Genomic DNA, 26404 nt, shown 5'->3' with positions numbered 1-26404 from the left:
AATCAAGTGCCAGTGATTCTTCCACACTTACAGAGATCTGAGAAAGGCAACTAGTCCAGCCTTCTTGGGATTTTACTACTTGGTCTGTTTTTCCTCTTGCTCTTATCCCAGCCTCTCATTATTTCTTGAGTGCCTGTTATATCCAAAGCACTTTTTAAGTGTTTAAAATTTCAAAGGGGAATGGAATCTATCTTTGCCCTGAAGGAACTCTAGGGTTGGTGGGAGAGACAGACACCTGAAGAGATAATCACATTACATTTGATAACATAAAAGAAGTATGGAAGGAGTTACGGAAGCACTGAGTTGCTTAACTCAAGTTGCCGGGGGGTTGGGGGAAAAATGTTGACTAGAGTCATATTTACAGAGCTGTTAGAGAATGAGTAGGTATATGAATGTTTCTCTCAATCTTTAGCTCATCATTCAGTTAGTAATCAGCCCTTTCATTTTTGAATAAGTCATATTGAGAAAGAATTATTAAATTGCTGCCTTAATCTTGTCACCACAGTCTAACAACTATTTCTGCATTGTAAGAACCACCCCAGAATTTACCATTATGTTTAGGGTGATAGGACAAAATGATAAAACATTACTATAGTACATTATAAAACATATTCATTTTTCTTAATTGTATTATATGCCTATATATGCCAGTTAAAGAGGAAATGTGATTGGTAAAACGTTTTTCCTACAACTGACTTAACCTTCACTTTTCCCCACATGTGTCCTGGTGTAGTAAATGTCTTTTGATAAATGTGTGACATAGTTATATAGACTAAAAATTTTAATTGTCTTAAAAGAAATTTTCATTATCATCCATCACTATAAATGTAGCTGGAGTGGGTAATGAAAAGCTATACCTATTGATCTTGTTCCTAATTAGCCTTGAGGTTAAAGGAATTTCTCCATGTAAAATTTTAATGTATTCAATTACTTCTCTTTGCTCCAGCACACACAAATGTTGTTGTTATACTGAATTTCACTTTTTTATGCTTATCTGGATAGCAAACTTCAGAACTTTACTGAACCTGCATTTTCTTAGTTATCCATTTTTATTCTATTTACCTTTGCTCATTCACCTGTTATTCTGAATACTTGTGACAGAAAAGGATTTATTTGGTTTAGCCCTGTGCATAATCCCAAATTATTATTTAGCTAATTAAGAAGAAAATTAAATGAAGGTCTAATTCATCTGATATCAAAGAACTATTTTTCTTTCTTTAACAATATAGACCTAAAATCTAGAATTTACTTTCTAAAATAATTTAATTGTAGTTACTTACTTCTGGAAAATAATGTAACATAAAACTAAGCTGAGACAGTATAAACCTGATAGAAGTATACATATAAAGACAGTTGAATCATCAACTTCAACCTCAGTTACATGGTTATTTAAACTCCTAAATTTGATATATAAACATAAATAATGGAATTGCAATGTTTCTAGTAATGTTACACTGTGAGTCATAATCTCATTTTATAAGTTGGGTACTTTAGATATATAAGCAAACATTGTTTAATGAATTAGATTATTTTGTAAATTTAAAAGGTGTAAGTAGTATTTAAATGGGTAAAGAATATCTTGATTTTTAAAATGATTTTTGTATAAGCCAAGTCTCAAGGATTTTAGGTCATTATTTTGAAATATCTCAACAATAATTAAATTAGTGAAGCAAACAAATCAAATAATCAGCCCTGGCTGGCGTGTCTCAGGTGGTTGAGTGTTGTCCTACAAAGCCGAAGGTCACCAGTTCGATTCCAGGTCAGGGCACATGCCAGGGTTTCGGGCCTGGTCCCTGGTTGGGGCATGTGCAGGAGGCAACCAATAGATGTTTCTCCCTCTCTTTCTCCTTACCTTCCCCTCTCTCTAAAATAAATAAAATCATAAAAAATAAAACAAATCAAATAATTGAAACAACTATGGCCATGCTTACGTGGTAGCCTCTCTCTGGTCCCCCTGAACCCACTGTTTCTAAGACTATGTGTCTCACTGGAATCGTCAAGCAGCACAACTACAACCACCCCCCTTGCAAAGATCCTCACTCTTTTGACTAAATTTTCCACTATCCTATTCGTGGCCTTAGTAGAAAATACATGACGTTTCCTTTTGCCAGAGAAAGTCTTTATTGTTATCTATCAGTCCATAAATATTAACTACCTAGTTTTGGCCTAGACCAGGGATAATTATTAAAGAAAATACATGAACAATGGAAGAAGAAGAATCAGCAAATGAGACAGAAGAATATTTTTATTATATCAAGAAGACAGTATTTGCTTATCTTAATTCATTAGTAATTTTATGAGTTGTCTTGAACAGAAAGAGAAACTCCCAAGAATGTCTTTGTCAGAGATTTTTTAAAAGCTTTTTCATGTGTAAAAGAAAATATGCATATAGCTTACAATTTAAGATAGTATTTTATTAACTATATCTTATGACACTAAAAGTCTTTAAAAAAAAAATAAAAAGACCCTGAAGACTATCATCATAGAACTATTAAAAATTTTTAACTTATCATTATAAAAAGTGAGTGATTTGATATATTCAGATAAAGGCACTGATGACTTTCTTGCTATCCTGTGGTTAGAATCTGTCCCTGTCTTGGAGGTCCAGGCCATCAAAGCATCATACTTTTCTACTGTAGGTCTTGAGCATCTTTTTAAATTCTAGTCTAGTAACTAGACATCTGCTTCAGGTGTCAGGAATGACTACTCAAGTTCCAGTGGCTTCTGGGCGTATTTTAGAAATTCATTTGCTGTTTGTAATTGATTTTAAGTGGAATTTGGCATTCTATCCTGAACAGCCTGCTAAATCTAGGGGAAATGATTGTTGCCTGCCAACCAAATGATTACTGGCTATATCGACTACTCAGAATACTTTTGGAAGACCCAAAAATGCAGGAAAGCAAAACTAAAGGATTTGAAGGATAAATTTTCTCCTCCACATTCTGGTTTCTTGATGTGTAATAGATGCTGACATATCGTTGTTCAGTTAATGTTCCTTGTCCTGGAAGGAACAAAACGTGTAGGTTGTAGAGCTTTGTTCTATCTCCCAGTGTTGCTTCTGTTTGTAGATATAACAATTGACTTTGGCTGATGTTTGCGGATACCTTCAGGATCTGATGTTGACTTCAGAGTAACAGACGAGCCCTTCTTTGGGCAAAGACTTTTATTGCTCTGCCAGTTCAAATGAGGCTCCTCTTTTGTTCTGTGCAACCACTGCTGCTTTCTCTGGGTTAATCACAGACAAGACCCAACTGTCTGAGATGTATCATCTGAGAGTTAAACAAAAGCCCAGACCTAAATCTCAAATAACAAGAGGAAGAAGGATGCCTCCTTATCAGCCAGTGTCTGTCAAGTGCCTATGGGGTCTTAGAATGGACTCTGACCAAGTACTTAATTGGTACTACTGCACAGTTTACAATACAAGATATTAGGAAGCCTATAATCATTGGTGAACAGGAAGATGCACCCACAATTTTAAAAAAACTATTGAGGTGATCATGATCTCAGTGTCCTGGTTAGAACTTGAAGACTGGCCCCCTAGGTAGCAGGTCTTGCATACTATGCACACATACAAGTGTTGTGCATTACTAAGAAACTGTACCTATTACCAGTAAAAATGGTCCCATTAAAAAAAAAAAAATCTCTTTCTTACTTATTTCGTTGGGAAAGTGTCTTGAAAAGATTCACTCCAACCCTATTATTGTCTGCTATTTTCATGTCCCAGAAATAATTATATCCTTCTACTTTAAACATTTCATATCAGCACATTGTTTCCCCAGGCCAGTTGGCCATCCACTGAGTTTGGACTTGCAGTGCTGGCAAACTGGCTAATTGACAGCACACCTGCCTGCAGCCACGCTCCCACAGCCCTTTTATGGAAGCACCAGTAAAAATCCTGTTTGAAGCAGATAATGCTGATTTTAAACAAGAGTCACAGGTCAGGATCCTGAATAAAATTTTAACAAACCTTAATATCAGGAATTTTGTGAAAATTACATGTCATGGTATTTGTAAAATACCTATGATAATGTCTAGTACACACTTAAATGGCAGCTACTTTTATCATTCGACATTGTCCATTCTTTGGTGTGCCATATGAATTTAAGGTTTAGTCACACTGTCCTTAATCTCAACACACATACCATTCTTTCTTTTAATTCTAGTAAGGTCCAGAGTATGTGATTTTTTATTTTATTTATTTATTTATTTATTTTTTCTCCTTTTCATTGTGTCACTCGAGAATTGAGAAGATTAGAGGTCCTGGGAAGAGTGATGAATCGCTGATTTGCTTTCAGATAAAACACCTAAATCCTCCTAAGTACATGATGTTTTGTTCGGGGTCTATTTTTCCCACCCCTTACAAGTCATATTACCAGAAAAGTTCTCTTTAATATCAAACACAAGTTACAGTTACAGCTGGTGTCCTCTCATTCGGTCCCAGTGGAGGTGAAGAGCTCCAAAATAATTCTGCCTTTATGTGAAGAGTCGTTTTATCTTCTCCACTTCCCCCTCCTGAGACGGGGGTGGGGGGTGGCAGTGGGTGGACCTGGTTTTTAAATTTAAACCTTAGTATGCAATAGTATACAGTTTTAGTTTCCTAAATGGTACCCACATATTTACTCAGACTTCTGTAGGCTTATACCAGCCAAAAATAAACTCATCGTTTAATCTAATTAAAACAACAGACACTAAATTAAACATTCCTGGTATATTCATTGGTAACTCTAATAATATTTATTAAGTAACTACTGTGTATGCTTATTCTCTTTTACATTTCAACAAGATGATAGTTTTGATATATTTTGTTTATAGTTTTGAGACATTTTTCCATATTAAACTTCTATTGGACTATACATAGGAAACAGCTATATGTAAATATTTATCAGGATTCAGGAGATATATTGTAAAAGGATCAATTCTGCCTGAGATTAGCCATGTTAATTCTCTGATTCCCACAAACTGAAGTATTAGCTGTTGAAAAAATAGTTTAAGATGCATATATTATTTTCTAATAACTATTGGATGCTACAATAACAAATTCCTTTCTGACTAGTGACTTTCCTATTAATGGATGTGGTACTATAAGGTGATAGATACACCCTTATCATTCATATTTCTGGGTGGTTGAGATATCAGCTATCTTTGATATGCAGGAGCAAATACTGGAGCAGTGGGGCTTCATGTGCTTTCTGTCAGCAAAGGTATCAACTGCCAGAAACCCCTGATAAGTCCCATTTCAAGCAAGCAGAGTCTGGATAATACCAAACTACCAGACACAGCGCATGTGAACTGTCATTACTGCCAAACTGAATCACCATTCTCACCCAAAATAAACACCCTGAAGTTAAACAAAGCTAAGTCGCCCTCCTGGAAGGAATGTAGAGGGTTTAGCTAGTGAGAAAGACCAACCTTTGATTTGTCAGAGCAATCTTAAACCACTGTCATTTTTCCAAGCCAGAGGTTGAAAAGGTCAAAGGGAAGCTTGAAAACATGATAACATTGTCTTGCAATTGGGGACATACAGCATTTGCTAAACGAATGGCACACTGAGTGAATGTTAGCTGAATTTCGCTCCACTCTGGGGCCGCCCAAGGCACAGAATAAGGAGCAGCTCTCCTGTCCTGACTTTACCACTAACTTGCTGTCACCTGGACAAATAACTTAGAGTCTTTGGACCTCAGTTTTTCCATGTGTAAAATAAGGAGATGGAGTCAGAGAGTAGATAGAGGATCTTGGTTCATATGATCACTTCCTGAGAAAAAGAACTATACTAAAAATGGTTTTATTAACAGTTTATGAACCCATTCATTATCTTGTTTTTTAATGTACAAAGTGTCAAAGTTTTTCAGGTACAGTAAAAATTAAATAAGGAAGTTAATCTTTAATAGAAGTGTCAAAAAAGAACCAAAGTCACAGAAGGGATTTTGTTAAAATAAAAAATTGGTTGTATCAATTCAACAACATTTAAATTATTAGAATATCCTTAGTTTTAGGTGCATTAATCTTATCTTTTCAACTATTAGGTTGAATCATGAAATTGTGTACTTGTGGGTTAAAAACAGTCAAGTATTGTCAGTTTCTACCTATAGACATGAGTGGGAGCAGAATACAGTGTGCTGTGTTCTTTTCCCTTGTTCTTGCTGTAATGCTGGGCACATTTGTTCTTTGGCAGTATATATTGAAAGTAGTATATGGGTGGAGCAGAGAGTCTTTTTGAAATCACTTAGTGTGATATATTATTTTTTAAATGAAAAAAATAAGACCTCAAGAGTTAGCATAATTATAGTTCATTTGATGTTTAGAATGACACTGAGACATTATAAACATGTCTTTAATGAGCTTTGCACATTCTACCTACCAGTAAGAGGAACGAGTCTGATAAATATTATAGGAATAGTTTTTAGCAATTGAAGTTAGCAAAAGCCATTGTTTTTGTGTGTTTGATTTTTGTTTGTTTGTTTGCCATTCTTGTTGACAAAGATGTTAACATTTCAGGGGGAGATATTTTTAAATGGCTGATGCTAACAAAAAGAAACTTAATCCAAAGGAACATGGTAATAATAATACCTGACTATAAGTGTGATCTGAATCTGAAGCATGATTTCCAAATGCATTACTTTATTCAGTAAACTTCCATTCTCTATAAGGAAACAACCTCCATTGTAGATTTAGTTACTGTTTATAGAAAGGTGTTATAGGTTAGCAAAATTAGAAATAGACTAAGTACAAAGATATTTATAGGTCATGTTTTTGACTTAGGTCTAACACACTATGAAATCCTACATTTTTCTTGACACCTCTGCCATTTTAAGTATAGAATCATCATATTTTAGAGCATCTAGTTTAATATTTGTCAATAACAGTTTATACTGAAACCTACAAAACACCCAAATAATATAGTCCAACACCTTATCTTTATAAATGAGGAAACTGAGGCCCGATGAATGTAAATAACTTTTGTACATTACAATTAAGTCACAGAACAAGTTGGGACTTGGCTATCTAGTACACAGTGTGTGTTGTGTCATTTTTCTGTTTATTGCAAAACCTTCACCTCATATGTATGCCCTCGCAAAATGGGGAGAAGATTAAGTAAATAATGCTATGACCTGGGTGCTTGGAATGAGATAGAAGACTTTTTATTAATGGTGGCACATTATATGAATATATTTAGAAGATGTGTCAAAATTTAATGACCATTGAGCAATTGATATGGACCCCAGGACAAGTCTGTCACACCTTGATAAATTTGCCAGTTTTCCAAACCCTTGGAAGAAGCATCAAGTAAAGCTTTGAAACAAAGGCCTGTTGGTTGCATGGCCTAAGTCCTATGTTTGTTTGTTTGTTTTTGTTTATTTTGCCTAATAGAAACATGAGCTCAGCTGGCCCTGATGGGAGGAAAGTGATGAGAAGCTGTGATGGACTCATTGACTCCCTGGTCCATTATGTCCGAGGAACCATTGCAGATTACCAGCCAGATGACAAGGTGATGCAATAGTTAAATGGTTTACATAGTGAATTATTTTATCTTACTATGACTCTTCAGAGTGTTCTTGAAGTAGCTGTTTCGGTTTAGCTTTGTTTATTAACTCATTTACTGAGCTTAAGATTTCCCATATATGCTTAGAAATAATAAAACCTTTAATTAAGCCCCATTTGTCTACTTTCCAGACCTAAATTTCCAAGTATTTGTTTAACAACTCTATGCAGATATTTGAAAGGAGCCCAAATGCTACATGTTCAGCAATGAACTTTATTAAATTCATTTCTTGCTTCATCCCCAAACTTGCTTCTTCTCTTATAATATTTGTTAATAATTACCACCATACACCAAATAAAAATAGAAATCTGAATAATCTTGGACATCTTCCCTCACATCCACATCTACTGAGCCACAAATCATGTCCGTTCTACCTCTGAAATGCCCTTTGGTTTATCTACTCCTCTCTAATGCTACCTCTGCGGTCCTGATTTGTGCAACTTGCATGCCGATTATTGCAATCAACTCCTGACTGGTTCCTACAAATCTCTCTTCCAGTTTCCCAACTCCACATGACTGCTAAGTTATATACTTAAAATATAGAATCATTCTGAACAGACTCTAAAAAAGGAAACTAGAAAGGCTCTTCAGTGTTTTAAGAAATTCAGCCTCTGCTCCTTAGCTTTGTGCTCACAACCATTCATGATCTAGCCTTAGCCTTTCTAGCCATGCTCATTCCACTCTCCCAGGCTGCATGCAGCCCAAGCACCCAGTAAACTTTGTAAGATTGAAAGCCTACTAAGTCCTGTGATACCACACTTGCAAAGGGAATGTGTATATATATGATCAATATTCCTGTCTTGTTTTATCAGGCCACAGAGAACTGTGTGTGCATTCTCCATAACCTCTCCTATCAGCTGGAGGCAGAGCTCCCAGAGAAATACTCCCAGAGTGTCTATATGCAAAACCGGAATATCCAGACTGACAACAACAAAAGTATTGGGTGTTTTGGCAATCGAAGCAGGAAAGTGAAAGAGGTATCTTGAGAGGGCTTTGAAAGAAAAAGTGTTTATGTGTGTATATTTCTGAGTACTTAGTATACAGGGCTGGGCAAAAGTAGATCTACAGTTGTGAGTATATGAAACATGGGGTTTATTCTTGTATTTTCATTTATTAATTGTTATATTCTTATCCATATGAACAACTGTAAGCCTGCTTTTGCTCACCCTGTATGTCAGGTATTATTTTGAGTTATTTTAATTCTTACATCAATGCTAGAAGGTGTGTACTCTTAATACCTTCATTTACTGAAAAGGAAACAGAGCTACAGAAAGGTTAATCATTTTTCCCAGAATAATTCAGCAAATTAATAGAGAGGATGGGATTGATTTAATTCCAGACAATCCAGCTCTGGATTTGCATAGTTAGCCATTAAATCATACTGCTTTACTCCCTATAGATTAGGAAGTAGGCTTAATGCACCATAGCCAATGGTATCTGAATTGTTTTAACATGAAAAACAGCCCTGATACTCAGATTTGGACATCCTAAAAACAAACTTTGGACATCCTAAAAGCAAAACCCATAGGAAGGAAGGCTGACCATACTGGCATTTCATGAAAACTGAAAGAATGTGGCCTCTCCTACTCCTCAGAGTGTCATGGTGTTCGTGAACTTGGAGAACTTGGTAAATTTAGAATCCTGATGTGATCCTGGACCACTTCACTGGACTCTGAGGGAAGATGCCTGTTTTTCTTATCTTCAGAGTGTGCCTAATTTAGCTTTTACTTTAACAGCAGCCTGAAAACTATTCTAGGGCAGCCTGTGCTCTAATCTCTGAGTTCTTTCTCACTGTGAAATGTAAAAGTGGAGGGTGTGGGATGTTGCTAGGGAGAAATCATCGTCCATGGCTAAAAGTTATGTTATTGGAGATCATACGTATTTGCTTTTTCATTTCTGTTTCTTATTATACAAATTATTAGTCTCTATAGACTATTTCTGGTCTCTTGGTTTGGGTATGGAGTTGTAGAAATCACTGGGAGGCACTAATTCTAGCTTTTGTCATGTGTGATTAGCAATACCAGGACATGCCTATGCTAGAGGAAAAGAGCAACCCCAAGGGTGTGGAGTGGCTGTGGCACTCCATCGTAATACGGATGTATTTATCATTGATCGCCAAAAGTGTCCGAAGCTACACCCAGGAAGCATCTCTGGGAGCTCTCCAGAATCTCACAGCAGGAAATGGGCCAGTGAGTATCATGCCTGTTTTTCTACTTTTTAAAGTAATGACATTATAACTGTACCTCCATTAGGTTTAGAGATGGAGACAGTGAGGTAAGAACAAAAGTTTTCTCACTTAAGAGAGTTCTCAGGAACTACGAGAGAGTTGCAGGATTTCAGAACTTTCAGCCTCATCATCTGCCAAGCCAAGTCACTGCAAGTGAAAGACTCATAGATACTGATACGAGTCAGAGCTCTCTCAGAATCCTATTTAAACTGGCTTAGGTTAAAAAAGAAAAGAAAATAGTTTCTGACTTCTATGACTGAAAAGTCCAGGGTGGTTCCTCCTTCTGTCATGGTGGGATGTAGGTGCCCCAGCAATTGTAATCATGACACTCTCTGGGCTCTGTTTTCCTCTGTTGGCTTCATCCTTCATGGGTCTCTTCATGTTGTAGCAACAAGAGCCACTAATGATTTCAGGCTTACATTTTATCCAGCCCAGTGCTCCCATAGGAAGGGAATTACTTTTCACCAGTTTCTCTATTACGAATTAGAGCACCTAATTAGTCTTCCTTACCCATATCTGAACCAGTCCCTGTGGCCAGGAGCCTGTGATGTCCTGATTGGTCAGGTCTGTGGAATGTGCCCACACGTGAATTTCAGAGGCATGAGTTTGATCAGGAGAGGGTCACTGCCACGTGTACCACTGAAGTGGACTGAAATGGTAAAGGAGTGTTATTACCAAAAGGAATAATGAATTCTGGGCAGGCAAACACAACAGATGTCCACTGCAGAATAGAGTTGGAAGGGCCATCTGTGCTTTTGGGTCCAAGAACTTCAACTACACAATCAAGAGCTGCTTCTCACTTACTTTATATTAGCATAGTCAAAATGTAAAAAACAGTAAAAGCTTATTCCCTTCCCCGTGTATTTTGCATCTTGCTACACATAGGGGATCTATAAATATTTAACTATTTGAACTAAACTTATATTCTTTGCCTTGATCATAAAATGATTATATTCTCCCAAAAGAGTTAATTGTATGGCCAGTGTCCAAGTATCCATCCTCATAGAGAAAAAGCACTCTTGTAGATAACAAAAAATATGTTTTATTCATTATTCGAGAAAGCATATTCATTCTTTAATGTGTTTACATGGAAGCATGCTCTGTTTTGGATAATATTGTGAAGTACTAAACTCAACATTTATCTTTCACTGTGGTTAAGAATACGAACAAACTTTTAATGTTTGATTTTCTGCAAAATGTTCTTTTGCAGAAACAGAAATGGGAAACTACCAAAGAAACCTGAAAGACACAGGGACATTCATTTGTCATCTTACCTTCTCATTTTCCCATGCTAAGTTTTCCAAAAGCATTTCTGTCACCTTCTTAAACCACAGAAGCCCTCTTAATTAAGTACCGGCCAACTTACAAGAAAATGTCAGAAATTAAATTGTCTGTGTGTGTGTGTGTGTGTGTGTGTGTGTGTGTGTTTAAGCCTATTATGCTCTGAGTATGGCTTACTCAGCAAACCCTTTAAACTTGGATTTTAGCCTCTCACATTCCAAGATCTCTCATGGAAGCCAAGCCACAGAGATATCTTTATAACTACCATTGCAGTTATGTACAATGTGTCAATGCATTTAAAATCATCCCTAACCTTAGAACAGTCCAGTCCCCTGAAAGGAGGCCTGCACTAAACTGGTATTAATCCATACTCAAGGTTGTAGGATTGAATTTGCCTGGAGATTTATAGGAGAAATCATTAGCAACATGAAACAGTGTTATAAGGACATTTTGTTCTTGCAAGCTGAGATGCTTTTTATTAAAAATTTGACTTCTATAAATATCTTTTCTAATTATTACTTTTCCTAATTTTGTTATGATTAGATGGTGTGATTTAAAAAAATACTTGGTTTTGTGATTTCTAAAAGGAATCATTGAATAGAAAAACATGAAAAGCAGGCTATTCACATAGTTCCAGAAAATATCCAGTCTGTAAATACCCAACTCATAAACCTTGTGTTTCATAACTGAGATAGTGCTGAACAATTAATGGCCATGTGCCTCAAATGGCAAAGATCCTAAACTGAAATGAATTGCCTCCTAAAAAATAGATAATAGAATTTGAGTATAAAATCGTGACATAATTTCTCATCAGTAAAACCACATTAATATAAACTTTATTAGCTGAAAACTGACAGCTGCTAGAGAGGTGGGAGGTGGGGGAATGGTGGAAAGAAGGGAAGGGTCTAGTCAAAGAACATGTATGAATGACCCAGGGACATGGACAACAGGGTGGGGAATGACTGTGGGAGTGGGGGGTGAGCTGGGCAGAGGGAGGCAAAGGGGGAAGAATTCGGACAACTGTAATAGAATAAACAACAATAATAAATAAGTACATAAATACATAAATATTATTAGTTCAGATATAATGGTCATTCCAATAATAAGTAAGAAAAGGAGAAGGATCCATAAAATTTACCCATTTAGCAAACTAAGTATAAAGTATAAATTTATAAGTACAGTATAAATTACAGTATAAATTTAAAATACAATATAAATTTAACAATTAAGGTACAAGCTTTTAGTTATAAGATAAATTTAAGTCCTGGGGATCTAATGTATAGCATGATGACTATAGTTAACAATTCTATATTGTATACATGCAAGTTGCTAAGAGAGTAGATCTTAGAAGTTCTCATCACAAGAAGAAAAAAAAACTTAACTATGTGTGGTAATGGATGTTAACTAAACTTATTGTGGTAATCATTTCATAATATGTACATATATCAAATCATTACATTGCACGCTAAAACTAATACAATGTTATATGTCAGTTACAATTCAATAAAATAAATATATGGATTAAACATCTCATTGTAAAGGTCATTGAAATAAACAGTTTTTCAAATATCTAAAATACGTTAAAACCACTTCATTTGATATCTATTGAAAAAAACAAAACGTATTCCCTACCATATCATACCTTACCCAGAAATCAGTTCCAACAGCATTTAAAGGTGAAAGACAAAACAATAAAGCTTCTAAATGCTTACATGGGAAAATATCTTCGTGACCTAGAACAGGGAAATATTTCTTATAAATGGATACGAAAAAGCACTAACCATAAAATATTTTATAAATTGACTAAATTAAAATTAATAACTTATGCCATTATGCTATCAAAAGATATTTTTAAGACAGTAAAAAGGCAAACCACAGAGTAGAAAAAGATTTTTTGTAACACACGTAAGTTAACGCTGGTATCAAGAAAATATTAAACTCATCAAGTTAACAGTAAAAGGATAGACAACACAGTAGGAAAATGGACAAGAGACGTAGCAGGAACTTTACAAAAAATAATACAGAACTGGCTGATAATCATTTGAAAAGTGTTCAACCTTGTTAGTAATCAGGACAATATGAACTAGAAGTGCCATTTGCAAATGGTTGACCAACTAGGTGACAGTCATTCTCACATACTCTAAAGCTGAAATACAGAATCTCTATTTGGTATATCTGATTGTTTATTTTCCTTACTGAACAGATTCTGAAGACTTCCCACTTCAGACTGCCCTTTTCCCTCAGTGAATCAGAATTAGTAAGACTAGGCTATGCTTTTCCCTAATTGAACAAACATCATTTGAGGATCCAGAGTTTATCTAGACTTGTGTGTTTCCAATGATTATTTTTCTATACTAACATCAAAGCTCTTTATTATATGTCATTAAATGGTATAGTATATTATACATATAAAGCAAGATTTTAATTTTAAAAGCATCTTATGTTTTAAAAGAAAACAAAAATTTTAGGAGATAATTATCTGTGACTTTTTAATCTGTCTCAGTTCTCTGAGATGATAGTAAATCTTCAGGAAAACTTGATAGCAACATATAGTTCATTTCAATAAACACTTATAAAGGAACTGAGGAAACAAAAAGATGGATAAGTTACATTTCCTCCTTTCAAGAAGTTTTTGTTCTAATAGAAGAGATATGCAGGCTAGTATAGTTGTAACCTAAAGAATTAGGAAGTAATGGTAAGGAAAGAGAGGAAAGAAGATGCCAAGCTATGAAGGACTGTATATGCCATACTAAGGCATTTCAGCATCATTCTGAAGGCCATTGGGAGTCATTGCAGGGTTTAAACTTGAGGTGGAATATAATAAGATTAAATTTTAGACGGATCCTTCCAGTGTAAGGCTTAGGAATCCCCGCTGGTATCTAAGAAACACCTAGTTGACTAGCAATATTTGATTCCTAGTGGAGATTGGAGACCATACATTTGCAAAAGTAGCAATCTGCAAATGTACTATTAAACAATAATTTGTGACCAAGTATAAAATCAGTTTTGCAGTTTTAGTGTGTGGGTGGGAAAAAAGGTAGAATGATAAAAGATTAAAGGGCTTTGGAAAGATAGTGTTTGCCTGTTCATGTACCCTAATCTAGATAAGAAAGAACTTTAAGGCAGGAGAGAATTGATAACGTGAGGTGTGGGGAGTAAAGGCTGAGCTTAAGGGGCAGGAGTTTTTGATGAGCCTGAGGAAGAATATGGAAGGAGTGAGGGGGAGAGAGCTGGAGAACAGTAAGTTGTGTTCAGAGTCGAACAGTGGAGTTTATGTTTTCAAAGTCAAGCTATGTCTGGGTGAATACAGATGCTGTGTGACCATGAAAATGAATGGCTTATGTATAGAGGAGATGAAGGTCAATGACATTCAGGAAGTCTAGGAACTGTGAGGTAATTGAGGTGGTCATCTACAATGGATAGGAGGTGGAGAAGGCTCTGAGCCAGGCTCTGAAGCCCCCAGTAGATTTTGGGAAAGGACCAGTAGGTCTTCAGATAACAAAGAAAATGCTATGGGGGTGATAATACCTGGATGGCAGTGAAGCAGAAGAGCAGTTTTGCATATAAGGGAAGACATAAGCATCTAGATGAGCCATTGGGAAGAGAGAGGAATGCTGAACCTACCTTGTGCCCAAGATACAGGGGTTGTAAAGAGTAAATAGCTGCCTCTCTAGATGGCTCCAGGGGAGGAATTCTTCTCAGAGGAGAGCAAATAGTCTAATGGAATGTTTTGCAAATTAGTAAAAGACAAAATATAACTTGTTTACAATAAAACAAACATTCTAAAATAGTGGTTATTAAACTTTTTCAAGTCGAGGGGACTTTGAGTATCTAATAAAAGTTATGAACCCTTTTCCTGAGAAAGTTTATTATAAACACAAAAGTAGTTTTGTTATATTTTTAAGGTTTCATTTATTTATTTTCAGGGAGGGAGAAAGAGAGGGAGAGAAGCACCCATTTGGGGACCTGGCCTGCAATCCAGGAATGTGCCCTGACTGGGGATCGAACCAGTGACCTTTGTGTTCGCAGGCCAGTGCTCAATCCACTGAGCCACACCAGCCAGAGCCACAAAAGTAGTTTTAAGGACCTCCTGTCCCCTCCCTGAAACCTGTATTGAAACCTATATTAAGAGCCCCTATTCTAAGAGGTACAGTGGAGGATGTTAGAAGGACAGCAATCTGTAGGCAGTAAGCAGTGTTTATATTTCCGGCATCATGACCTCAAATATGCATCAAATAGAAATCTATAAAGTTACTGACACAAAGCTAAGGCCTCGGTATTGTTGGAGGTTTGTTGGTGCTGGGAAGAGTCTAGTCGAAACTCAGACACCCTGAAAGTAGGTGACGAGCCTAATTCCAAATAAGATTTGCCTCTAGTGGACATGCAGCCTTTGACACAGAGCATGGAATTACAGATAATATAACTAGCAATACATTTCCTTATTTAAAAGCCCAGTGTCTCTTTTGGAATAAACTGGCTTTTTAGAAATGAATAAGTTTAGTAAAATATGTAAAATACCAAAATTTGAACAAGAAGAAACAAAAGATGAATAAGCTAACAGCCAATAAATATAGTGTAACTTTGAGTCTACAACTTTGATTCTAAAACATTGTCTTTATCATATTCTTGTCATGGTGATAAAGTGGAAATGTGAAGAAAGGGCAGACTGATCAATAGAAAAGAAAGAAAAGACAGGCCCATTTTATTTATAAACAGATGCAAAAAAATATAGGAGCTAACCAAGTCCAATGTTGTATTCAGAAATACTGCATAAACTGTTTTTGTCCAGTGATTCAATTGAAAAAACTAATTAGAATTTTAAAACAATATATTTAGACTGATTTCATCACAGCTCTATAGTTTTTAAAAATCTTGCTCAGTCTCTAGTAATCTACAGAAACTCACTCTGAGCATGAAGTAAATGCAATAGTATTTATAGAATGTGTTTACAAAACAGATGCCGATGTCGGTAGCACAGGCAGTGGTCCAGAAGGAAAACGGCCTTCAGCACACCCGGAAGATGCTGCATGTTGGTGATCCAAATGTGAAAAAGACTGCAGTCTCCCTGCTGAGGAATTTGTCTCGGAATCTCCCCCTGCGCAATGAAATCGGTGAGTCAGTAAGTCTAGATGTAATGTGACTATACTGAGAATACAAATGCAATAAAACATTGTCCTTAACACATTCTTTTTACGATGGTGGACTAAAAATGTGAATAAAAAGCAGAATATGATAACTAGTCCTGACTTTTGTGCACCCAGGCATCAAGGGTAAGCTTTCCCACTGGGTCTCAAATAGGATTTTTCTTTATATCCAGCATTTTTTGTTTGTTTATTTTATGACTGCAGAAGGTAAATGTTAGACCATACTAATAATTAACAAGATAAGTAATACATTTGATATATTTCAACCCTCAGTGTACCATCCAGAGAAGTCTTTTTAATAATCCATGTAGCTGTCTTTCAGAATGTTCTTTGTGTGGTCTACTTAAGCACCACTCTTCTGAAACGTTAAAAAATAACACATGGTGGTCACCTGAAAAACATGGCCATTGTTGGACTAGAAACATATAGATGGGTAGATAATCATGAAAAAAAAAAGTCACTGAATATGCAGACTCAGCACAGATGGTTTTAGCATAAATATAATGAAACATATTTGCTCCTTTTTTTGAGAGTCTATATTATTGACAGAGATGATAACTCTGTTACACTCTTACATAACCATTTTTATTCATTTGCTTTGTACCTAGAAATATCTGATAACTGTGAATCAAGTCAAAATCTGTAAAACGAGAATAGGAAGATAATGTTAAAATTAATTGTGCTTCCCAATGTTCCATAAATTAGTCACTTCACTGAAATTATAAACAATTTTTTGCTTGTTTTTTGTTTATTTTTTAATGGATTGCATTATTCTGAAATTCACACACACACACACACAGCATCAAAGATATTGAAGTCTGTGGTTATGTTTTAATAATGTCATTTCCAAAGACAGCCAGCAGCACAACACTGCACAGGTGATTTCATGCCCATTATAAATATAAAGAGAGCCTGGAAATTTTTCAGTGGATCTAACAGAAGGGAACCTTGCCCTCGGCACTCTCAGAGTTATGAAAGTGTTCTCCTCATTGTCTTCTGTGGACTTTTGTGCTCCACTTCAGTCAGATGTATTATCCTTTGACTTTTTTTTCTTTTTCCACATAAAATGTTGACTCCACCTTTAAAACCTTGCGGATGAAAATAACTGCACTCCACACACTATGCATGTGCCTTCAGGGAAGAAATGCTGCCCAGTCTCAGGTTCAGTCCCTAACTGTTGGGGAGATAAAGCTGTAGCCCCACAGTTTATGTAAGATGATTTTACTGATAAATCTCCCTCATTTGAAGGACAAGAGAGAGAAGAGGCTTCAGCAAAATAAATACAGGTTTAAAATTTTTAATTGGCTTTATGTCAAATATGTAATTTGAATAAAAGGACCCATCTTGCTTCAGAGTATTACTATCCAGGAATAAAAATGAAAGTCAGTTTGAAATGCAGGAGAGACTTTCAGGCCAGGTAAAACCCTCCACATGCTGACCCAGAATAGTCATTGCATTTTACTTAGATTTACAAAAATAAGCTTAAAAATTATAGTTTCTTTAAAATGTGAAGATAGGCAACTTAGTATGGTGACAGAGGAATAGATCTGCAGAAGACATGGCCCTGCATCCCATAGTGTGTTCATTTGCCACCCAGGTCACCTTGGCTAATCATTTAACTGCTCCAAACAGGGACATGAGTAATCGTTACCTGACTGTTTTCCCCAGGATCCGATAATATAATGGACAGTATGTGCAAGCAACAGGAAGTATTTGGATACATCTCTAGAATCTCAGTTCACATTTATTCATTGTTAGATGTTCTCCAACATCCAGCTACTGTCTTGTCTTTTTAAGGCATTTTTTAGCCATTCAGTATAATCTCCCTGAACAATCTGGCATTGAGCTATAACATTCCAATATCATGATGAGGAATTTGATTTTATAATTCACTATTAAACATTCCATTTTAATTGTCCCAAAGTGAGTGAATGTATTTGGGAGGCCCAGTGTGTGTGTGTGTGTGTGTGTGTGTGTGTGTGTGTGTGTGTGTGTGTGTGTGTGTATGCAGAGAGAGAGAGAAGTACTGAGACTCTTCCTATACTGTAGTGTTAAGCTCTGTTGATGAACAGTTATACTACTCTTCTAAGAAAGGCAAACGATACACAATGTTAAAGACTGTCTTCTCTAATTCTCACTCCTCCTCAGACATCACCCTATGTGTCAACCTTGAAACTGATCAGCAGTGGATGTCTTGCTGATTGGGGTGAGGCAGGAAAGGTGCAGGTCTCTCATCGGAAGTTGTTCTCAGCGTGGGCAGCCTGGACCTCAGCAGCCATGACTGCACCTGCAGAGAGATCGACTGGGCATTTTCTGTTGTGCTTGTTGCTCTTACATTTATGTTTTCAGCCTCAATTCACTGGAAGGAAAATTCATGTTCTTAAGACCTTTAATTCTGTGGTTTAACTTATTAAAAAGAGGAAGCCTTCTGATAATAAGTCATCTCTATTGAGAGCTTACTATGCACAGGGTGCGATGATAGAGTAACACATATTAACTCATTCATTGCCTCAGAACAACCCTGTAAACTAGATAGTATTATTGCCCCATTTTACAAATTAGCAAAAACCATGCCCAGAGAGGTTAAGTAGCTTGCCTAGACCACACAACCATTAAATGGCAGAGACAAGACTGAAACTAAAGACATGTGGCTTCAGAGGTTGGGGTCTAAGCTCTTCACACTATGCTGTGATGCTTAAACAGTGTAAACATAAACAAATAAAGTGTTCCAGCCTTTGAGCAGAAGGTATGTCTTTCCTGGCAGTCAGATCCAGGTATAGCAAAGGATGACATATTGTTCAGTTCCTTTTATTGAGTACCTCACTGTCACAGGCACAGTGGTCAGCGCTGGAAATCCAGAGATGAATATGCTAATTGTCTTCAAGGGACCTGTAGCCACATTTGGAATTCAGATAGACACATAACTAATTACAATCCAGTATCAGAGAGAGAGAAGTACAGTTCATGGTGTCACATAAACTCAGATGAGAAAACAACAAAGTTAAGCAGAAGTATTTGTTGTACTACTGTGATAAATACATCACTGTATTAAATTGCTGTGAGGAGCAGCAAAAGCAAGAGAAACATGCTCCATATCTTTTAAGGAGAGTTCAAAGTAGTTAGAGAAAAAGAAGAAAACACACATGAAAAGAATTATTGCAAAAAATCAAGTACAAACTCATACTGCCCCAAAAAGATGTCATAGGGCAAGTTATGATGAAATCATCAACTGTTAAAAGCTCTCCTATTACTACAAAAGAGGCCAAACTAAAACTCTATTACCAAGAACTTACATATCTAGTGAAAAAGTGAATTTAAAATAATCTTGTCTTTTAAAAATAATATTATTTGTGCATTAAAGAAACTTTGGGCAGTCCAGATAATTCTTTTTACATATGTTTTAGGTCACCATCAATACTGTTAAAGAAAACAACTATTAGTACTTTAATGTGTTTCTTCTATAGTTGCTTATGTGTATTTTCTTTCCTAATGTTATATTATATATTTTTATATAGATAAGTATATGAGTTTTTCATGTAGAATATTGATACTAATATTTTCTTGTGATTTACACACATCATGTGTATATTTTGTGATGCATAAAATTCTTTACAGATGTATTTTAGTTAATTATATTGTGATATTCAGGCTTATTATAATTTTTTATTTATATGTAATACTGTAATGAAGATTTCTGTATAAAGCTTTTTCCATTTTTAAAGTGATGTCTTTAGATGAATTCCCAGAAGTAGAATTTCTGAATCAAAGAATGTGAAAAATTTTTAAATTCTTGACATTTGTATAACATTGTTTTCTGAAAAGATTTTCTGTGTATTGAGCACAAAATATCCTTTTTAAAATCCTATTAAAACTCAAGTATTAGAGAGGTTAACATCTTTCCATATGCTTGTTAACCAGTTTTTAAAAATATTGGATCTTGGGTTTAAGAAATAATCTTTTAAATCAGGTGTTTTCTTTTTTTCTTCTTTCATTTTGTAGCCAAAGAAACTCTACCTGATTTGGTTTCCATAATTCCCGACACGGTCCCAAATACTGATCTTCTCATTGAAACCACAGCGTCTGCCTGTTACACATTGAACAACATAATCCAGAATAGTTACCAGAATGCCCGGGATCTTCTAAATACTGGGGGCCTGCCCAAAATTATGACCATCAGCGCAGGCGATAGGTAAGTCCTTTAGCATCTGCCCATCAGCTGTCTCTCCCTTCCCCACCCCCACTCCCATATGTAAATCTAGTTGTGAGCATTCAGTCAGTCATTGAGGACCATGGGCAATATTCAGAGAGAGTCATACTTCATACCTCCAGCATTTCATTGACCTAATGAATTAATTTGTTTCTCAGAACTACAGCTGTGATTTAAGAACAGCAGAGTAGGCAGAGTGGGAGTCCCATGGAAGGGGAACACCCTTTCCTCACTGACATCTGTAGAGCCAGTGTCACGCCAGGCGGCTAAGAAGTAGTGGTAACACAAGAAGTGAGAGGCAGCATAATAAATTCTTGCTTTCTCAGTTCTCCCGTCTCTTTCCACCGCTTGTTCACGTTGGAGAACAGAAAGCCTAATGCATATACATCATTCCACATCCCAGTTTCGGTCTTTGAATTTTCCCCATTTAAAAAGGGAGGGAGAGGATGAAAAACCTTGTGTAACCAAATTATTAGTATTACCTAATTTAGAGTGATGGGATCTGAATGGGGCATGAAGATTATCTCTTTCTCTTTATACAATTCTGAATTGTTTGACATGTTAAATACAAATTACTGTTGTAAATAACCAGAAAAGAAAACAAAATTTGTTATAGCCCAGTTCTAATGAGTTGCAAAGCAAAGGGACTTCACTTCTAATGGACAAACATGTGTTTGGCCACAGAAGCGTGAGTGTAGGGATCTGTGGTATCCTGAAATGATCACACCTGTCCTCCACAATAGCCCCACCCAGTGAAAACCCCTTGTGCTGTACAGCCCCCCACAGGCAAAGCTCATGGGAAGACCACATTCAGAGTCACGTAAGTAAATGAAGCACTGGTTAGAAGGTCAGTTGACCAAACGCAGGGACTACTTACCTGTCCTCAGAGCCTGGCAGATAGCAGTCGCTAAGTCTTTGTTGAAACAATCATTGCTGCAAGGCAGAAATGACTATTCAGAGTAGTCATCTAAACTTCAAAGCAAATCGTCATAGACACTATATGATTTTAATATTTGAGTATTCAGACATAACAAGCATATTGAAATACACCATCACTTTTGGAAACTTCTTATAGCTTAGCAACATATGGATGCTACTTCTTTGTTACCCTGAGTGTCCATTTGTAAGCCAGTCTTTACATGCCTGGTCTAAAAAAGAAAAAAAATCAACAAGGAACTTCTGTTGGCTGTGTCTGGTGCTTCTTCCTTGCTAGAGTGTTGTAGAGCGGACCTGTAATTTATGGGTGTCAGCCTAAATGAAGAGGTAACTGAGGCAAGCTCAAATGACCAGATTTTGAGTTCATGTGGGAATAGCAGAGGAATGGCAGTTCTGGCAACCCATGCTGTAGCAAGCTGCCGGGGAGTCTCAGTCTTCTTTAATCAGAAATTTACAGGGAATTGGGCTCTCAGTTCTTAGGTTTTGTTCTGCTGAGGGGGCATACATGGCATTCTCTATTTCATATCCTCTGGTTTCATTCTAAGTTGAAATCCTGTCATTTGGGCTAGTCTGGGGACCAATGATCATTTATAGCATTTTATCTCTGAATACATGAGTTCCCAAGTACCAACAACCAACTTATAAACAAACTTTAAAAATATAACACCTTTGTGAAGGGGAGGAAAAATATTTTTTTTTCTACCCTTCTAGGTACTTAGCTGAGACAATCCTGCAATTAAAAAGATGGGTTAACAGGAGAAAAACAGAAGTTTGATAACATGTAGACCTGTATACCCAGGAGAGACCCAGTAACTCTTAGAAATGACCCAACACAAAAGATGTTGGGCATAGGGGCAGGCCAGTTTACCAAGAAAAGCACAGTAAACAAGGCCTATGCAGATTTAAGTCTTTGCCTTCTCCATTGATAAAAGTTTCTAGAGATTTAGTCATCTTTCACTTACTAAGATATTTCTCTTATAAATGTAAATATCTCTTACAAACGGGTAACTTCTGTTCAGTTTTCAGAGCTTTTCCTTTGTGCTTTTTTAAAAGTAATTAGCCTAAAATAATCCTTATGCCAGCCCTGACCAGTGTGACTCAGTTGGGTGTCATCCCACAAAGCGAAAGGTCACCAGTTTGATTCCCAGTTAGAGCACATGGCTGGGCTGCGGGTGCAGTCCCCGGGCAGGGTGCATACGGGAAGCAACCAATTGCTGTTTCTCTCTCACATCATTGTGTCTCTCCCACTCTTTCTCTCTCTCTTCCCCCCTCTTTAAAATGTTTTTAAAAAATAAGTATATAAAAGCAAAATAATCTTTATGCCAGAGAAGCATATTGGGGGCAGTATATTCTGTTCCTTTTCACTTGCTGTTTAAAAACTTTTTCCAGTTTTCAATATTAGAGAACCATAGCTTTTATGGATTAGTTAGTATCTCAGTTCTAAGCAAGCTACTCTGAGAAGTCCATGAGGTAATCAATCTGTCAGGCACTGATTTGTCTCACCCCGTCTGCCGGGGTGGTAGGGAAGAGGAAGGCTTTCAGCTGAGGAATGACCCAGGCAGCATGCGCTTCTTTATATAGCTTTGCGTTCTCGGGGCTTGGTTGCATGTTTACGACCTCCTGTGATAGGGAAAATAAAAGATATGTTTCTTTGTTAAAAGAAAAAATTCAGTCACATGGTAGTTTAGGTGATAGAAGAGAAAGAGATCAAAGAAAGCATTTTTTTCCTCAGCCAGAAACAGGAAATTTAGGACAAATTTAAAAGCAGAATATCAAAAACGAAATACAATGTCTTATGTAGTGGTGACTTGGATTTAGAACTGGAACATATTTTACATTTGCTATATACAAAAGCAACGACATTTTGAAACTATAATAATTTAACAAATGCTCCAAAAAGAATTTTATTAACTTGAAAAAATTACTCCAATCTTTATAGAGTCACTCAGTCTAAGAGAGGGATGTATATTTTTCGATCATTCTTTCCTGCATTTGAATTGTACATATGTAGAATATAAAATATATAAAAATACACATTATAAACATACAAATATATTTATATTCTATAAATGACGATATAAATATACAAATATAAGTTGTATTCTGTAAATAAATTCAAGGATTTGTAACATGTCTAAGGATATATTCCTTATAAATATCAAGAATTTGCTCTATAAATTATTTATTTGTTAGCACTGTTAGTGGTTTTAAAAGAATTTTTTCTCCTTGCTCAAGGACATTTATTTTGTTGCTTTTAGAGATAGAGATAAAGAAAGGGAGAGAAACATTGATTGGTTGCCTCCCAAACACACTTGGAACAAGGATCGCACGTGCCCAGACCAGGGACCAGATTCACAACCTTTTGGTTATAGGATGATGCTCTAACCAATTGAGCCACACCAACCAGAACTAAAAGATTTTTTCTTTTTTAAAATAATTCTTAAAAGTGGTCCCTGGCTTCCGAATCTTACCATTTTATTCTCCTATCATTGTGAGTAGCCTGACTTAGTGGATGGTTACTGAGCAACAGCAATTCAAGAAGATTTACAGAACGACCAGAGGCCACCCCAGAAGCCCGATGCACAGTCTCACTGATCTCAGGTTGCCCCTTTCTCCTTTCAGCTATGCCTCCAACAAAGCAAGTAAAGCGGCCTCCGTTCTCTTATATTCTCTATGGACGCACACGGAGCTTCATAACACGTACAAAAAGGTAAGAGTGCCCAAAAGGCGTGTGTCATAGTTGACAGAGCCAGGTCCTAGTGGCCTGCTTCCCTCACCCCGGTGAGAAATCACTAACAACTGCATTTTTATGAAAATGTGGTTACCGTTCACATTTTTGTTTGCTTATTCCGAAGGCTCAGTTTAAGAAGACAGATTTTGTCAACAGCCGGACTGCCAAAGCCTACCACTCCATTAAAGACTGAGGAAAGTGAAAAAGTGTTCTCCAAATACCGACCTCACCGCTCTCAGCCACGAAAAAACCCCAGAGGAAAACACCTATTTTTCTACTTCCCCATTCAAGAAACCTCAAGGACAGAATGCCTTGTTTTTATCCTTTTCTATTTCCATGTCCCCGGAATCCAGAAAACAAATAACCAGAATATGATTTTATTAGTCTTCCAGAAGATTTTCAGAAGTTTGCCACCAGAAGATACTGGCAACAAGCTGTTTGCTGCCTATACATAGTGGTCTTTGTGATCAGGGCTTGCAGTGCATGGCCTCCTGGAATCAAAATGTGACTTCATGTGGAATGGACATTAACAGAATACATATGGACAGAAGCTATTGTAATAGTACCAGGATTTTGAAAGTATCATTTATATTTGTATTTTCTGGTTCCCATGTTTTGTCACTCATATGCACACTGCTTCACTGTTGAGCCCTGCGTATATGGTTCTGCAGTGTTGAAACAGAATGGAAATGAGAAATATTTCCCAAGTTATCCGGGAGACAATTTAATGGCAAAACTGTTTGTTTTTATACTTTGTGCTTGTTTTTATCCTCTTGAAATTTTTCTCTAATTTTAAATGAACTTATGTTTAGATCACAGAGCATGCTTGACTGTAAGAAAAAGAATTGAAAGGTAGTAGTTGTAGCAGGTTTAAAATCTTTTCCACAGAGAAGGGTAACCACGGCTATGAAATTTAGTATTTCCTCTAAACACTGAGTAAATGAGATTTTTGCTCAAGGAAATACTTTACCTATAACAACAGCATTTAAATGCAAATCTCTTCTGAACAGTGGCATTTAATATAATCTGTTTCCTGGACATTTTCAGCCACTGCAATGGGCTGGTGAAAGAATGGACTATATTTAGGTACAAACTGCTGGGCCATCCCTGGGCTCTGAAAACACAACTAATTTTAATGAGTTATGTTATCAACCAGCCCAGCTTTGCCTCACATTTAAAAAATAGCACAGAGCCAGTAAGTCTCATGTGATCTTCCTCAAGCCATTAAGTCAAAACTCTAGGGAAGAAAAATGAAGAAGTAATTTTGGGGAGAAGTGTGTCTAGGCCACCCTGAAGATATGAGAAGTACTAATGTTGGCCTTCTCAACTACAGTTCTGTTATATTTTGCTTAAAAAAAAATTGACAGTGTTTGTTATAAGAAAGCACAACAAGAAAGAAAAAATTCTTCCCCTTCTGTTGGCCAGAAAAGTGTAATAAGAAATACATTTCCATTTTCAATTTGAACATAAGTCTTTTTATTATTATACATTTAGAACTTGAATTGCTTTTTCAATTTTAATAGCCCAGTGAAGAAGACTGAAGTTACTAACCTAGTTTAAACTGAACTTATTTAGATACCAACTTTTTAAATACTGGAGAGAGAAATTCTCATTTTCCAGAGTTTTGATGATAAGCATTGAAGTACCTTTATTGCTCCAGATAACTGATATATGCTTAAGAAGTTTCTGTATTTTTCAAGGAACTAGTGGAACCTTCAATAAAGTTCAACACAAAATGAGGCAAAAATAATGCCTTCATTGGTATCTGTGTATCTGATTTGTCTATCTTCGTATATATGGTACGATGGACATGACATTTGAGGATTTGACCTTATGAACTATAATTGCTAGTACTGAATGCTTTCTAACTGCTTCTATTTCTTCCCTAATTAAAGTCCTAAATTCTTTACCAAGAAACACTTCCGTAAGAAAATGGAACTAACTAGTGACTAAAACATTTAATAACAGAAAGACATACAAATGAGTTAACTGTTGTTAGACTTTAGTAAATAGAGTGAGTCTATGACCACATAAGATAGACTATGTTTGCTTTCCTGTTTTGTTTTTTGTCACTCTGTTTACAAAAACCTCACTACTTTGCTATCTGTGAACATATCTGAGGGAGGTCCTTGTGTGATTTGATTATCAGTTTTGAACACAGATCTGCACACAAAGCTCTTCTCTTCTATTTCCTGTGTATCCCAGACCATGGCCGTGTCATCAAAGGAGCTGACAAGCTGAGCTGGACCTTTGCATAAGTTTGTGCTAAAAGTTCCAAAGGGCTGCTGCCTTATCAGGAATTCTGGAATATTGCTGCCCTGAATTTCTATAGCTGGAA

General features: G+C 36.4%; 1 protein-coding gene across 1 annotated transcript in view; it reads left to right on the top strand.

The window, feature by feature from the left end:
• PKP2 (plakophilin 2) overlaps positions 1 to 24323 on the top strand; it is a 79460-nt gene extending 55137 nt beyond the window's left edge. Inside the window, exons 7-13 of the mRNA XM_090273006.1 lie at positions 7369 to 7486; positions 8353 to 8517; positions 9556 to 9729; positions 16006 to 16159; positions 20192 to 20381; positions 23958 to 24045; positions 24191 to 24323. Of these exons, the coding sequence (XP_090129132.1) occupies positions 7369 to 7486; positions 8353 to 8517; positions 9556 to 9729; positions 16006 to 16159; positions 20192 to 20381; positions 23958 to 24045; positions 24191 to 24259 (958 nt within the window). The 3' untranslated portion in view covers positions 24260 to 24323. The remainder of the gene's footprint in view (positions 1 to 7368; positions 7487 to 8352; positions 8518 to 9555; positions 9730 to 16005; positions 16160 to 20191; positions 20382 to 23957; positions 24046 to 24190) is intronic.
• Positions 24324 to 26404: the final 2081 nt, after the last annotated feature.

Source organism: Furipterus horrens, unplaced genomic scaffold (genome assembly GCF_987537825.1).
Source record: "Furipterus horrens unplaced genomic scaffold, mFurHor1.1.pri manual_scaffold_4, whole genome shotgun sequence".
In the NCBI taxonomy this organism is placed as follows: Eukaryota; Metazoa; Chordata; class Mammalia; order Chiroptera; family Furipteridae; genus Furipterus; species Furipterus horrens.
Note: the sequence above shows the minus strand (reverse complement) of the source record. Positions and strands in the feature narration are given on the sequence as shown.